General features: G+C 47.8%; 2 protein-coding genes across 2 annotated transcripts in view; one reads left to right on the top strand and one right to left on the bottom strand.

Annotated features, from left to right (window-relative positions):
• The window catches only part of HECTD3 (HECT domain E3 ubiquitin protein ligase 3), a 152,879-nt gene extending 146,297 nt beyond the window's left edge, over nt 1–6,582 (bottom strand). The window contains exon 1 of the mRNA XM_063939433.1: nt 6,502–6,582. The gene's annotated coding sequence lies outside the window, so the exon portion shown is untranslated. The remainder of the gene's footprint in view (nt 1–6,501) is intronic.
• A 203-nt stretch (nt 6,583–6,785) lies between these two features.
• UROD (uroporphyrinogen decarboxylase) overlaps nt 6,786–12,224 on the top strand; it is a 30,031-nt gene continuing 24,592 nt past the window's right edge. Inside the window, exon 1 of the mRNA XM_063939434.1 lies at nt 6,786–6,915. Coding sequence (XP_063795504.1) covers nt 6,893–6,915 — 23 coding nt within the window. The 5' untranslated portion in view covers nt 6,786–6,892. The remainder of the gene's footprint in view (nt 6,916–12,224) is intronic.

The raw sequence follows: 12,224 nt of genomic DNA, 5'->3' as shown, positions 1-12,224 counted from the left end.
GGAAAAACTACCGGTAGTTTTTTCACACCCCACATAATACCCCTTTTTGTGGTACTTGCAGTATCAGAGATATGCAAAACCTCCTTCATTGCCGTGATCATATAACGTGTGGCCCTACTGGAAAATACGTTTGTTTCTTCACCGTCGACACTGGATTCGGTGTCCGTGTCTGGGTCTGTGTCGACCGACTGAGGTAAAGGGCGTTTTACAGCCCCTGACGGTGTTTGAGATGCCTGGACAGGTACTAACTGGTTTGCCGGCCGTCTCATGTCGTCCACCGACCTTTGCAGCGTGCTGACAGTATCACGTAATTCCATAAATAAAGCCATCCATTCTGGTGTCAACTCCCTAGGGGGTGACATCACCATTACAGGCAATTGCTCCGCCTCCACACCAACATCGTCCTCATACATGTCGACACACGCGTACCGACACACAGCAGACACACAGGGAATGCTCTGATAGAAGACAGGACCCCACTAGCCCTTTGGGGAGACAGAGGGAGAGTTTGCCAGCACACACCCAAGCGCTATAAATATATAGGGACAACCTTAAATAAGTGTGTTCCCCTTATAGCAGCTCAAATATTGTTAATATCGCCAAATAAGTGCCCCCCCTCTCTGTTTTTACCCTGTTTCTGTAGTGCAGTGCAGGGGAGAGCCTGGGAGCCTTCCTAGCAGCGGAGCTGTGTAGGAAAATGGTGCTGTGTGCTGAGGAGAATAGGCCCCGCCCCCTTTTCGGCGGGCTTCTTCTCCCGGTTTTTCTGAAAACCTGGCAGGGGTTAAATACATCCATATAGCCCCAGGGGCTATATGTGATGTATTTTAGCCAGAATAGGTATTTCTCATTGCTGCCCAGGGCGCCCCCCCCAGCGCCCTGCACCCTCAGTGACCGTTGGTGTGAAGTGTGCCGAGAGCAATGGCGCACAGCTGCAGTGCTGTGCGCTACCTCATGAAGACTGAGAAGTCTTCAGCCGCCGGTTTCTGGACCTCTTCTCTTTTCGGCATCTGCAAGGGGGTCGGCGGCGCGGCTCCGGTGACCCATCCAGGCTGTACCTGTGATCGTCCCTCTGGAGCTAGTGTCCAGTAGCCTAAGAAGCCAATCCATCCTGCACGCAGGTGAGTTCACTTCTTCTCCCCTAAGTCCCTCGTTGCAGTGAGCCTGTTGCCAGCAGGACTCACTGAAAATAAAAAACCTAATAAAACTTTTTCTAAGCAGCTCTTTAGGAGAGCCACCTAGATTGCACCCTGCTCGGACGGGCACAAAAACCTAACTGAGGCTTGGAGGAGGGTCATAGGGGGAGGAGCCAGTGCACACCACCTAGTGGTCAAACTTTTAAATTTTGTGCCCTGTCTCCTGCGGAGCCGCTAATCCCCATGGTCCTGACGGAGTCCCCAGCATCCACTAGGACGTCAGAGAAATAAAAAAAATAAACTAAATAAAAAAATACTCACCATCCTCGCTCCTGTTTCCCGACCGCTGCTGTCCTCCGTCTCCGGCCGCTGGCGCCACTCCTCGGATCTATGGGAGAGATGTCATGACGTCTCTCCCATAGCACAGCATAGACAATGACCCCTAGCGTCTATGTGCCGGTCCCACAATGCCATGCGGTGCGTGATGCCGTCATCGCGCACTACACAGCACAGCACCGGGGGGCACCACCAGTAGCGGATCTTGCCACGGCGGCGGCGCCCCGGACAAAAATCCTGCGTGCCCGTAGCAAGATCCGCTACTGCCTGGAGCTACTATGTGTGCGCGGTTCAGGAAGAGAGCACTGCAGTGTAACGCGGAGGTAGCATCTAGATTCCCATGGGCTCCATGCTGCAAGGGGGCAGAGCCAGGCGCGTATGTGGGAATGGAGAGGTCGGGGGCGAATCACTAGCGTAACATGCAACGCAGTGGGCGCCTGGCATTAGGGATTGTGGTGGTGGGTGAGCATGGCAGATTGTACCAACAGAGCATCACGCCCTGTGAGACGACACCAGCAGCAGCACCCTCCTTACAGCGCTGCCTGTGACTACCTCCTGGCCACCAGCAATGTGTGGGTAGTGTATGGCCACATGCTGCCTGCGGCCCCTGAGTGTCAAAACTGTATTGGGCCGGGGGCAAACGGCACTCTTCCCCCCGGCTCAGCCTGCCACTGCCTCTGACACAACCTGCTGACCCAGAGCAGTGCAGCTGATGAACTTCGTCCCGCTGGTCAGTGCAGAAGGATGAGTCAGACCAGGGGGCACGGCCTGTAGCGTAAATGGGCGGAGCCTCAGATGGCTTTTGGCAGCTTGTGACAGGAAAAACTATATTTTTTCCTGTCCGTACTCTCAATCTCCAGGGGATCCTATGGGTCTATTTTCATGGGAGGGCCTGGAGCTGCAGCTCCACCCTTCCAATTGTTAATCCGGCCCTGAAAATAACCCACCCAAATCTATATCTCTCTGCACATGTTACATCTGCCGCACCTGAAGTGCAACATGGTTTTGCCCAATTGCTAACTTTTTGGGTTTGCTAACAACTCTGAATAACACCCTAAGTACAACAAATGGTGGGAACCCAAATACCAATGTACCTTATAGGTAATGGAGCAGTGTTAGTTGAATAAAATTTTAACTCAATTTTCCTTCTACTAGTAGGGATTATTGGTGCTGTGTGCCAGTCTCCTGTGTCACACTTGGTACAATGAGTATCTCGCCTGGCAGAGCAGCGTCTGATAATAAACATCTGTGTTGTCGCTGTGGTCACCGGTCAGGACTGGGTGTTGGGGTGACAGCTTTGAGCTGCATGCACTTTGGATCCTCTCTAGTTTGTGTTCTGGCATGATGCCCAGTATTAGACATGTAGGCTCCAGCCAGAGTCTAGCAGGGCATTGTGTGACTGCGCACATATCAGCCAGTTACAGTACCTCTGACGTCACAAGTTTTCCTGCTCATCACTATAAGGTTATACATACCCTCCAGCATGACTCATTCCATTAGGTACAAAATGCATTGTTCGTGGGCTTCCTTGCCAATGGTGATTCCAGAGGTGAGGCTGCAGCGCCTTCCAGAATTCAAATCGGGGACCCACACCAACTGCCAATAAGTCCCGGACAGTGACGTTGGCAGTGTTTGGCAGTTGGTGTGGCTCTCCTATTTGAACCATACTTGCCGACTTTCTGGCAGCTCTCTGCGGGAGGGAGCAGCCAGGTCCGCACCACAGGGGGCGTGGCTCCAGAAAGGGGGTGATATGGGGGCGTGGATACGCGATGACATTATCGCAGCCCCACCCCCAACTATACAAGGCACCCCTGGTAAGGGTTAAGGTTAGACTGCGGAGGGGGGTGTTAGGTTGAGGCATCACTCGGGTGGGGGCGGGGGGGGGAGGAGTTAGGCTGTAAGAAGGGAGGGTTAACGGGCATTGGAGAAAAGTAAGGTAAGCAAGGTAAATACTTACCTTGCCCCTGTTGGGATTCTCACCATTAGGATGCCGCAGTATTTTGACCGTCGGCATCCCGACTTGAGCGCCAGCATATCGAACCCAACCTGTTAGAAGGTATGGTAATTGATTTACCCTTTTATGAATCATTTTTCTGCTCTGCACCTGTACGTCTTGTATTCTGCCTCCTGGGTGTTCTGTTTGTTATATATAGGTTTACCATACTGTCCCTTCCAACTGGAATACTCATGGATTACACAGGTTCTGTGGCTGATTAAAACCAGGTGTATGCAGGCTTGAAGTCAGCCAGCCACAGAACCTGTATAATCCATGAGTTTAAAGAGATAATATGGTAAGCCAATTTATATACCTCATCTGTTGTATCTTATGTAGTTTTATGCCCAATTTTCTGCTATTCTTGTTTTTATGTTTCCTGAATTTTTGCCTGTCGGTCCTCGATGTCTTTTTAAAACGACCATTTACTGTCTGTAAAATTGTTATTATTGCAGGGTGGCTCACCATATGTGAATACTTAATGAATGATGGCTTGAAATAGGGTTGGTAATTGAATGGTGGTGGTAACCACTTGATGGTTTAACTGGGAGCCACAAATTGGCTCATATGCAAAGGTGCTGTGGGTTTTGAAATGGGATGCCGGCATTTGGGATACTGCAATCCTATCACCAACACCGGCATCACGAAGCTCAGCAAGTATACTTACACCCACCCCCACCCCCCGCAACATAACCCTAACACTCCCTTCCCTGCAGCCTAATCCTCCCCGGGGGTGCCTAACCCTAACCCTCTCTCCACGCAGCCTAACCCTAACCCTCCCCGGGGGTGCCTAACCCTAACCCTCCCCAGTGGTGTCTAGACCTAACCCCCTCACACCCCTCCCCACAGCCTAACCCTCCCCCTCCCCCGCAGCCTAACCCTAACCCTCCCCAGGGGTGCCTAACCCTAACCCCCTCTCCCCGCAGCCTAATTCTAACCCTCCCTTCCCCGCAGTCTAACCCTAACCCCCTCTCCCCGCAGCCTAACCCTCCCCAGGGGTGCCTAACCCTGACCCCCTCTCCCCGCAGCCTAATTCTAACCCTCCCTTCCCCGCAGCCTAATCCTAACCCCCTCTCCCCGCAGCCTAACCCTCCTTTCCCTGCAGCCTTACCCTAACCCCCTCTCCCCGCAGCCTAATCCTAACCCTCCCTTTCCTGCAGCCTAACCCTAATCCTCCCCAGGGGTGCCTAACCCTAACCCCCTCTCCCCGCAGCCTAATCCTAACCCTCCCTTTCCTGCAGCCTAACCCTAATCCCCTCTCCCCGCAGCCTAATCCTAACCCTCCCTTTCCTGCAGCCTAACCCTAATCCTCCCCAGGGGTGCCTAACCCTAACCCCCTCTCCCCGCAGCCTAATCCTAACCCTCCCTTTCCTGCAGCCTAACCCTAATCCTCCCCAGGGGTGCCTAACCCTAACGCTCTCTCCCCGCAGCCTAACCCTCCCTTTTCCACATACTAAAACTAACACACACACACACACACACACACACACACACACACACACACTGCCAAAACCTAAGAAGCCCCAGCATACTTACGTTCGGGATGTTGGTGGCCTGGGTTTCTAGCGTCTGTATTTTAAATGATGTTGGGTTTCTAGTGCCGGTATTTTGGCCACATGTTGGGATTCCGTCGCCGGGATTTTGAGTGCAGGCATCCCGACTGCTGGCATCCTGACCGTATCCCGTGCTGTGGGCTCTGCTTCCAGTAAGTGGATGTAATCGCATGCAGTGTTATTAACCATTGCAGTCCCACTCCACCCACTAATGAAGAAACACTGGGTAGTAGTATATACACTGGGTAGTAGTATATGTGCTACAAGAAAATGTCAGCCGCTCTCCACAACACTGATCGCTACATGAGTGTCTGTGTGCCTACGGATGTGATGAATTTAGTGTTTTGTACCCAAGAAATGTACTAATTTACTGGAGATGTGTGCCTCATTATAAGGGGCTTGTGCATTGCCAATTGCATGAACCTGTGGGAAGGGAGAAAGTTAGAGGGGGACATCTAAGATGCTAGAAAATAATAGAGTGGAGCATATTGGTACACGTCTATGGTAGAATATCTCTCGTTAGTAGGTTCATGGGCTAAAATGTAGATTTATTGGCCATCTGTGCAGGCTCTGTCTGTGACCACTGGCGATTTATATTGCCTCTAGGTGGCAGCATTGTGAGTATCCAGCAATGACTGAGTTGCACCGTTTCATGCCAACTGCCAAGCTTGGTGGTCTCATAGTGGATACACCCCAGGTCATGTCCCTAGCTGCAGGACGTTCTCATGGCTGGCAAACAGTCTAGCCAGGTAGCCAGCAGAGACTAGCATGTAGCAGGCAGGCCAGAGCCTAAAGTTGTTAAAGGTCCTCTACTCTGGGGTGATATAAGGGTTGTGGCAAGTTATGGCACAGTTGGTGGTCTGTCCGCTGTAACTAGCCAGAGGAACACAAGTAGGCCGTGTCTGAGCCTGATTAAGAGTTGTGTGCAAGTCAATTGTTTGCATACACCTCCAATGGTGGGTGGAGTGCGCATGTGCTGCGATGAAGCGGTGACTCCAGTTGCAGTATCGGGGAAGCCGGACTCTGATTGATAGGCTTCAGGGGGATGAGCTTTTCAGAAAACGGAGGCATGTCAGCCTCATTTTCTGGCTGTGCCATGGTCAGTGTCTGCGTCTTCCAAGGCAGATTTACCGGATTCGGCTGTGAAGTTCTGGTGGTCATTCTGAGTAAGCTTAGGATATGTACTGAATAAACTGGCCCCATCCCCTTGTATCACTTGACATCAGTTTTACCTGGCTAGGACCCCAGTAATCCCAGAGAGACCCACTTTCTCCTACTCATCAATAACTTATATTACACAACTTCATCAGGGTCTGTATGTAGCTGCTTATATGCCACACTACTGGCATTAGCTGTTAATTATAAAAGCATAAACTGAAATATAACACCCACCATCTATTATAATCTATAATATATGGTTGTAAATATCTAATACATATAATATCTGACTTGTGAAAAAGTAATTTAGCTAGTAACGTCTAGTTACCCTTCGTGGAAAGGACCTTTCCCATAAGCCTCTGGGTCCATGTCACAAGCTATTTGGAATAGTAACCTGTGGCGAGGAACATAGACACAACCAGTACTGTCACTGCGCAGAAGCAGCACAGTGATGCTGCGCGCGTACTACAAGTAATACGGCAATGTTACGCTGACAGCCGCAGAAGTCCTTCCTGCTCGACTTCACGTTACCCAGCAACGCCGGCTCTACGTCTCAATTCTGATTGGTTAGGTGAGAAACTCCTGAGTAATGTATGGAGCAATGTGAGTTCCGCCCTCCTCATGATCACATGGATGAGTAAAGAGGAGGGGGCGGGGCCATAGAGTAAGTTAGTGCGGGGACTGCTGCTGCTTACTGACACTTACTGACACACAGCAGCATGGAGCAGACAGAGCACCCACTGTGAGTATATAGCAGCCTGGGTGCATGGGGTCATATTGCACCCTTACCCTAAAGCTATGGGCAGATCTAAGTATTTTTTTTCCATGGTGTTCCTGTACTGTGCATACTGATAAGTTGAGAATATGTATGTATGTATGTATGTATGTATGTATGTATGTATGTATGTATGTGTATATATATATATATATATATATATATATATATATATATATATATTTTCTCAAATTGTGCCAACTAGCCCCATTTGGTGCAGCACAGACTGTGTGACTGCCTTTATGGAAGTACATAATGCACAGTGATCACTACCCCTATTGTCTATACGTATTGAATGACTGTACGGCTCCTGTTCTCCAACCATGTAAGTTGCTCTGATGTCCGGAGAACATGGTAGGGCATGTTGGCACTTGTGGTTCCACAACCGTTAAAGAACCGCTGCAGTTGAAACTTTTGATGTTACGGAGATAATATAATTTCTGTAAAAGTGTTTATGTAATTCTGTTATTTTTGCCCGTCTAAGTGTTATCCTGGCTGACTCTGTAGAGCGGAGCTGGTCAACGGTAGCGTCTAGATTCTCTTCGTGCAGAGGACCTTTCCCATAACCCCCTGGGTCCATGTCACAATCTATTTGGAATAGAAAAGTGTGGCGAGCGAAGCGAGACACCGTGCCCGATGCGAAGCGAGCCCGCGAGGGTCCAATGCTGCATAGAAAAAAAAAAATACCCCAAATGGACGGAGAACGAAGAAAACATTTAGGAGCTGTAAGGGCGGAAGTTCTCTCCTGCCCACTCGTTTTGTCACGTCCAGGTCCTTTGCACGATGGCAACATAGACACAACCGCTGGTCAACCTGTGGCTCCCCAGCTGTTGTGAAACTATAAGTCCCAGCATGCCTTGTCAGAGTTCTGCCATTCGGTAATGCTAAAACTGTGGCTGGGCATGCTGGGATGTGTAGTTTCACAACAGTCGGAGAGCCGCAGGTTGGGCAGGCCTGTTGTAGTGGGTTGTCTCTAATGGGGAGAGAGAGCACACCCCAGTCATCATATTATATAACTAGAATATTTATACTGCAAACTACATTCACCTATACAAACATAGTGAATTTAATGAGACTGGCTTTCTATCTAGCAACTAACTTGGGCAACCCTTGTTCCCAACTGTGGAACTATAAGACGTTTAAGGTCTCTGTGTCAGAAAGTGTAACTGCACACGCAGAGACATATACTATACTATACTATCTATCTATCTATCTATCTATCTATCTATCTATCTACACCCCCCTTATACATATATATATACAACCTAAGTCCTAGACTAGCAAGTGGGGGTTCCACAGTGTGGATTTTGAGTTCCTGGTGGCTGGATATGAGCTACAGTCTATTCACAGTCATGCACAGACATTTACTGACTGATACATACTGACAACCACACACTGCTATAAAAAGTTGTATTTCAGAATGTCGACTTGGACTTTAGGTCGACAGGAGAAAAAGGAGAAATGTTGACATTCATAAATGTCAACATGTTGATAAGGGATGATTCAATTGTGTGAATTTAGCGTCTAAGCCAGTGGTTCTCAAACTCGGTCCTCAGGACCCCACACAGTGCATGTTTTGCAGGTAACCCAGCAAGTGCACAGGTGTGTTAATTACTCACTGACCCATTTTAAAAGGTCCACAGGTGGAGCTAATTATTTCACTTGTGATTCTGTGAGGAGACCTGCAAAACATGCACTGTGTGGGGTCCTGAGGACCGAGTTTGAGAACCTGTGGTCTAAGCTAAGGGCCTGAGAGCTATTCAGTGTGCGGAATTCAATTGTTTTTTTTTCCCACTGGCAACCAGACAGTGGCGCCCAATGGAGCTATTCAATGTTAGCTCCATTCGGACACGATCGGCTGCCGGTGCCTGCATTTCAGCTTACGTTCCCTGAGCGGTGCCAGCTGTAAGGCGCGAAAAGTGACCAGTTTGAGCGCTCAAATGGGACTTTTTCGCATTGTGCCCCTGCGATCTCCCATCACTTTAGGTGGGAAGTCAGGTGTGCAAAACAATTGAATTACCGCCAACAAATTCCTGTGAGAATGCACAGTATTGGCGCCATTAAGCAGCTTGTCTTGTGCTAAGTGCCGGGCGTGATGCTGTTACAATGTGTCCAGCACTCAGCAGCCCCAAAGCTCTACTTAGGAGGGTGGGAGCAGAAATCTGTGATAAATGCAACCTCACATTGCTCAGTCCTGTTCCAACATAAATATCCAAATGAACCTTTAGAAGACGTGTCCTATAGGGGTCACTGGACAATTTTTGAATGATGTATCAAATCCTGGTCATCAGTCCCAACAGTTCAAATATTCTTTTTCAATAATGAAAATACCTCAAAAGAAGACCAGATGGAAAAAACATAGTGTAGTATGTCTAGGAAATTAATGACACACAAGTGGATGTATATTATGCGGTGAAAGAAATCTGTATACCAGAACTCACACAGTGTATAGGTGAATGACTCCCATAAAGGTATCTTTAAAAACCAATAGCCAATAATGTAGATGGGACACCCGTAGAGACACCTTTATACAGTGATCTTTGAACTCGGACGTACCGTACTCGCATAACATAAAGCAGATGTACTCCCATAAAGGTATCTTTAACCACCGCTCGCCACCAGTGAAAAGGTAGACCGTTAACACACCTTCATATATCACTCTCTATGCCAGAATGTACCGTACTCGCATAGCACAAAGCAGTTCTGCTCCTATAATGGTTTCTTTGTTTTTCCTCCTCCACTCATGTGTAGCTGACCCAGAATGGTATTGTGGACACTCAATATCACAGATGGAGGAGTAACCATCAAAAAAGAAACCAAAAAGGAATTCTTAAAAATCTTTAAAATTTATTCCAAAAAGCAATACATAAAAACAAAGGATACCAGACAGTGGATGGAATGAAGGTATACCTGAGAGGCACAATCGGCCGTGAATGCCTAGCAGGAAATGCCTATCGCGTCTGGTCCCACAAATAAAAAGAAGAATCAGTAGCGCTCCTGAACCAACATGTTTCGACTGTAGTATTAAGTCTTTGTCAAGGTTAATACTACAGTCGAAACATGTTGGCATTCACGGCCGATTGTGCCTCTCAGGTATACCTTCATTCCATCCACTGTCTGGTATCCTTTGTTTTTATGTATTGCTTTTTGGAATAAATTTTAAGGATTTTTAAGAATTCCTTTTTGGTTTCTTTTTTGATGGTTACTCCCCCATCTGTGATATTGAGTGTCCACAATACCATTCTGGGTCAGCTACACATGAGTGGAGGAGGAAAAACAAAGAAACCATTATAGGAGCAGAACTGCTTTGTGCTATGTGAGTACGGTACGTCCTGGCATAGAGAGTGATATATGAAGGTGTGTTCACGGTCTACCTTTTCACTAGTGGCGAGCGGTGGTTAAAGATACCTTTATGGGAGTACATCTGCTTTATGTTATGTGAGTACGGTACGTCCGAGTTCAAGGATCACTGTATAAAGGTGTGTCTTCGGGTGTCCCATCTACATTATTGGTTATTAAAGATACCTTTATGGGAGTCATTCACCTATACACTGTGTGAGTTCTGGTATGCAGATTTCTTTCACCGCATAATATACATCCACTTGGGTGTCATTAATTTCCTAGACATACTACACTATGGGGGTCATTCCGAGTTGTTCGCTCGTTATTTTTTTTCTCGCAACAGAGCGATTAGTCGCTAATGCGCATGCGCAATGTCCGCAGTGCGACTGCGCCAAGTAAATTTGCTATGCAGTTAGGTATTTTACTCACGGCACTACGAGATTTTTTCTACGTTCTGGTGATCGTAATGTGATTGACAGGAAGTGGGTGTTTCTGGGCGGAAACTGCCCGTTTTATGGGTGTGTGCGAAAAAACGCTACCGTTTCTGGGAAAACGCGGGAGTGGCTGGAGAAACGGAGGAGTGTCTGGCCGAACGCTGGGTGTGTTTGTGACGTCAAACCAGGAACGACAAGCACTGAACTGATCGCAGATGCCGAGTAAGTGTGGAGCTACTCAGAAACTGCTAAGAAGTGTCTATTCGCAATTTTGCTAATCTTTCGTTCGCAATTTTGATAAGCTAAGATTCACTCCCAGTAGGCGGCGGCTTAGCGTGTGCAAAGCTGCTAAAAGCAGCTTGCGAGCGAACAACTCTGAATGACCCCCTATGTTTTTTCCATCTGGTCTTCTTTTGAGGTATTTTCATTACTGAAGAAGAATATTTGAACTGTTGGGACTGATGACCAGGATTTGATACATCATTCAAAAATTGTCCAGTGACCCCTATAGGACACGTCTTCTAAAGGTTCATTTGGACATTTATGTTGGAACAGGACTGAGCGCTGTGATATACCCCATTTTCTGTATTTTGTGTTTTCTTTGCAGGGATTTGGTGGTCCTTGGGGGTAGTTCCAGCGGCATAAGTCTTTTTTGCGCCTTGGGACAGTTCACTTTTCCACATTTCTAGCAACCTCACATTGGTTGCAGAAATTCCCATGTTATAACTGAATTGCCCCCATAATGTTTTCATTAACCATTCTGACACCAGAATATAGATTTGCATACTGTGAGCAGCGCTGTGTTAGATGATTACAAGTTCAATCTGTCAGCAACTTGCCAGGGTGGGGGCTCCTATAGCTGCCTCACCCCGCCCTCCTTCCATCCACTTCACAGCTCTATCTGTAGCCTCAAGATAATGGGATCTGCCTCAACCTGCAGACATGACACTTGTGAGTAGAAGTTGTGGTTTTTATAGCTCCTGGGACACAGAGGTTGGGTATAGGGGGTATTGTATAGGGGAAGGGCGGGTTCTCTGTGACTCTTACATGTCTCAAATGTGTCCTACAATTCTAACTTTTCAGAGTTCCCAGGTTTTGCAGTTGTGTAATTATAAGGTAATAATGTGACGTAGTGTGCTCATTAATTCACGTTTCAGTTGCAGCTACAGTGTCCATGCATTGTGGCAATACTCACAATGTGCCTTTAGAACGTTAGCGAACTTATAGCGGTGCGTATGAAATTTTAGGGTCTACCGTAAGTTTTGCTGATGTGCGAACTGCGCCACCTACTTCAATTGCCCCCTATATGTTTTGTCGGAGCTGCTATGTTTACTATAGATTTTTATAAGCCACAATTGCCAAATGGCCACCAAAGCATGATTGCGGTGTACTGTGTCTTCTTCCTGTGTGCGACAATTAGCCTACCTGTAACCTGCCCAGAGTTAGAGGCGGCCATTTTTGTGGGCTGAACCACTATGCAGCCTATCGGTAGGAACCAGT

The sequence above is a fragment of the Pseudophryne corroboree genome, chromosome 9, assembly GCF_028390025.1.
Source record: "Pseudophryne corroboree isolate aPseCor3 chromosome 9, aPseCor3.hap2, whole genome shotgun sequence".
NCBI classification, from domain to species: domain Eukaryota; kingdom Metazoa; phylum Chordata; class Amphibia; order Anura; family Myobatrachidae; genus Pseudophryne; species Pseudophryne corroboree.
This window is presented reverse-complemented; position numbering and strand designations above follow the sequence as displayed.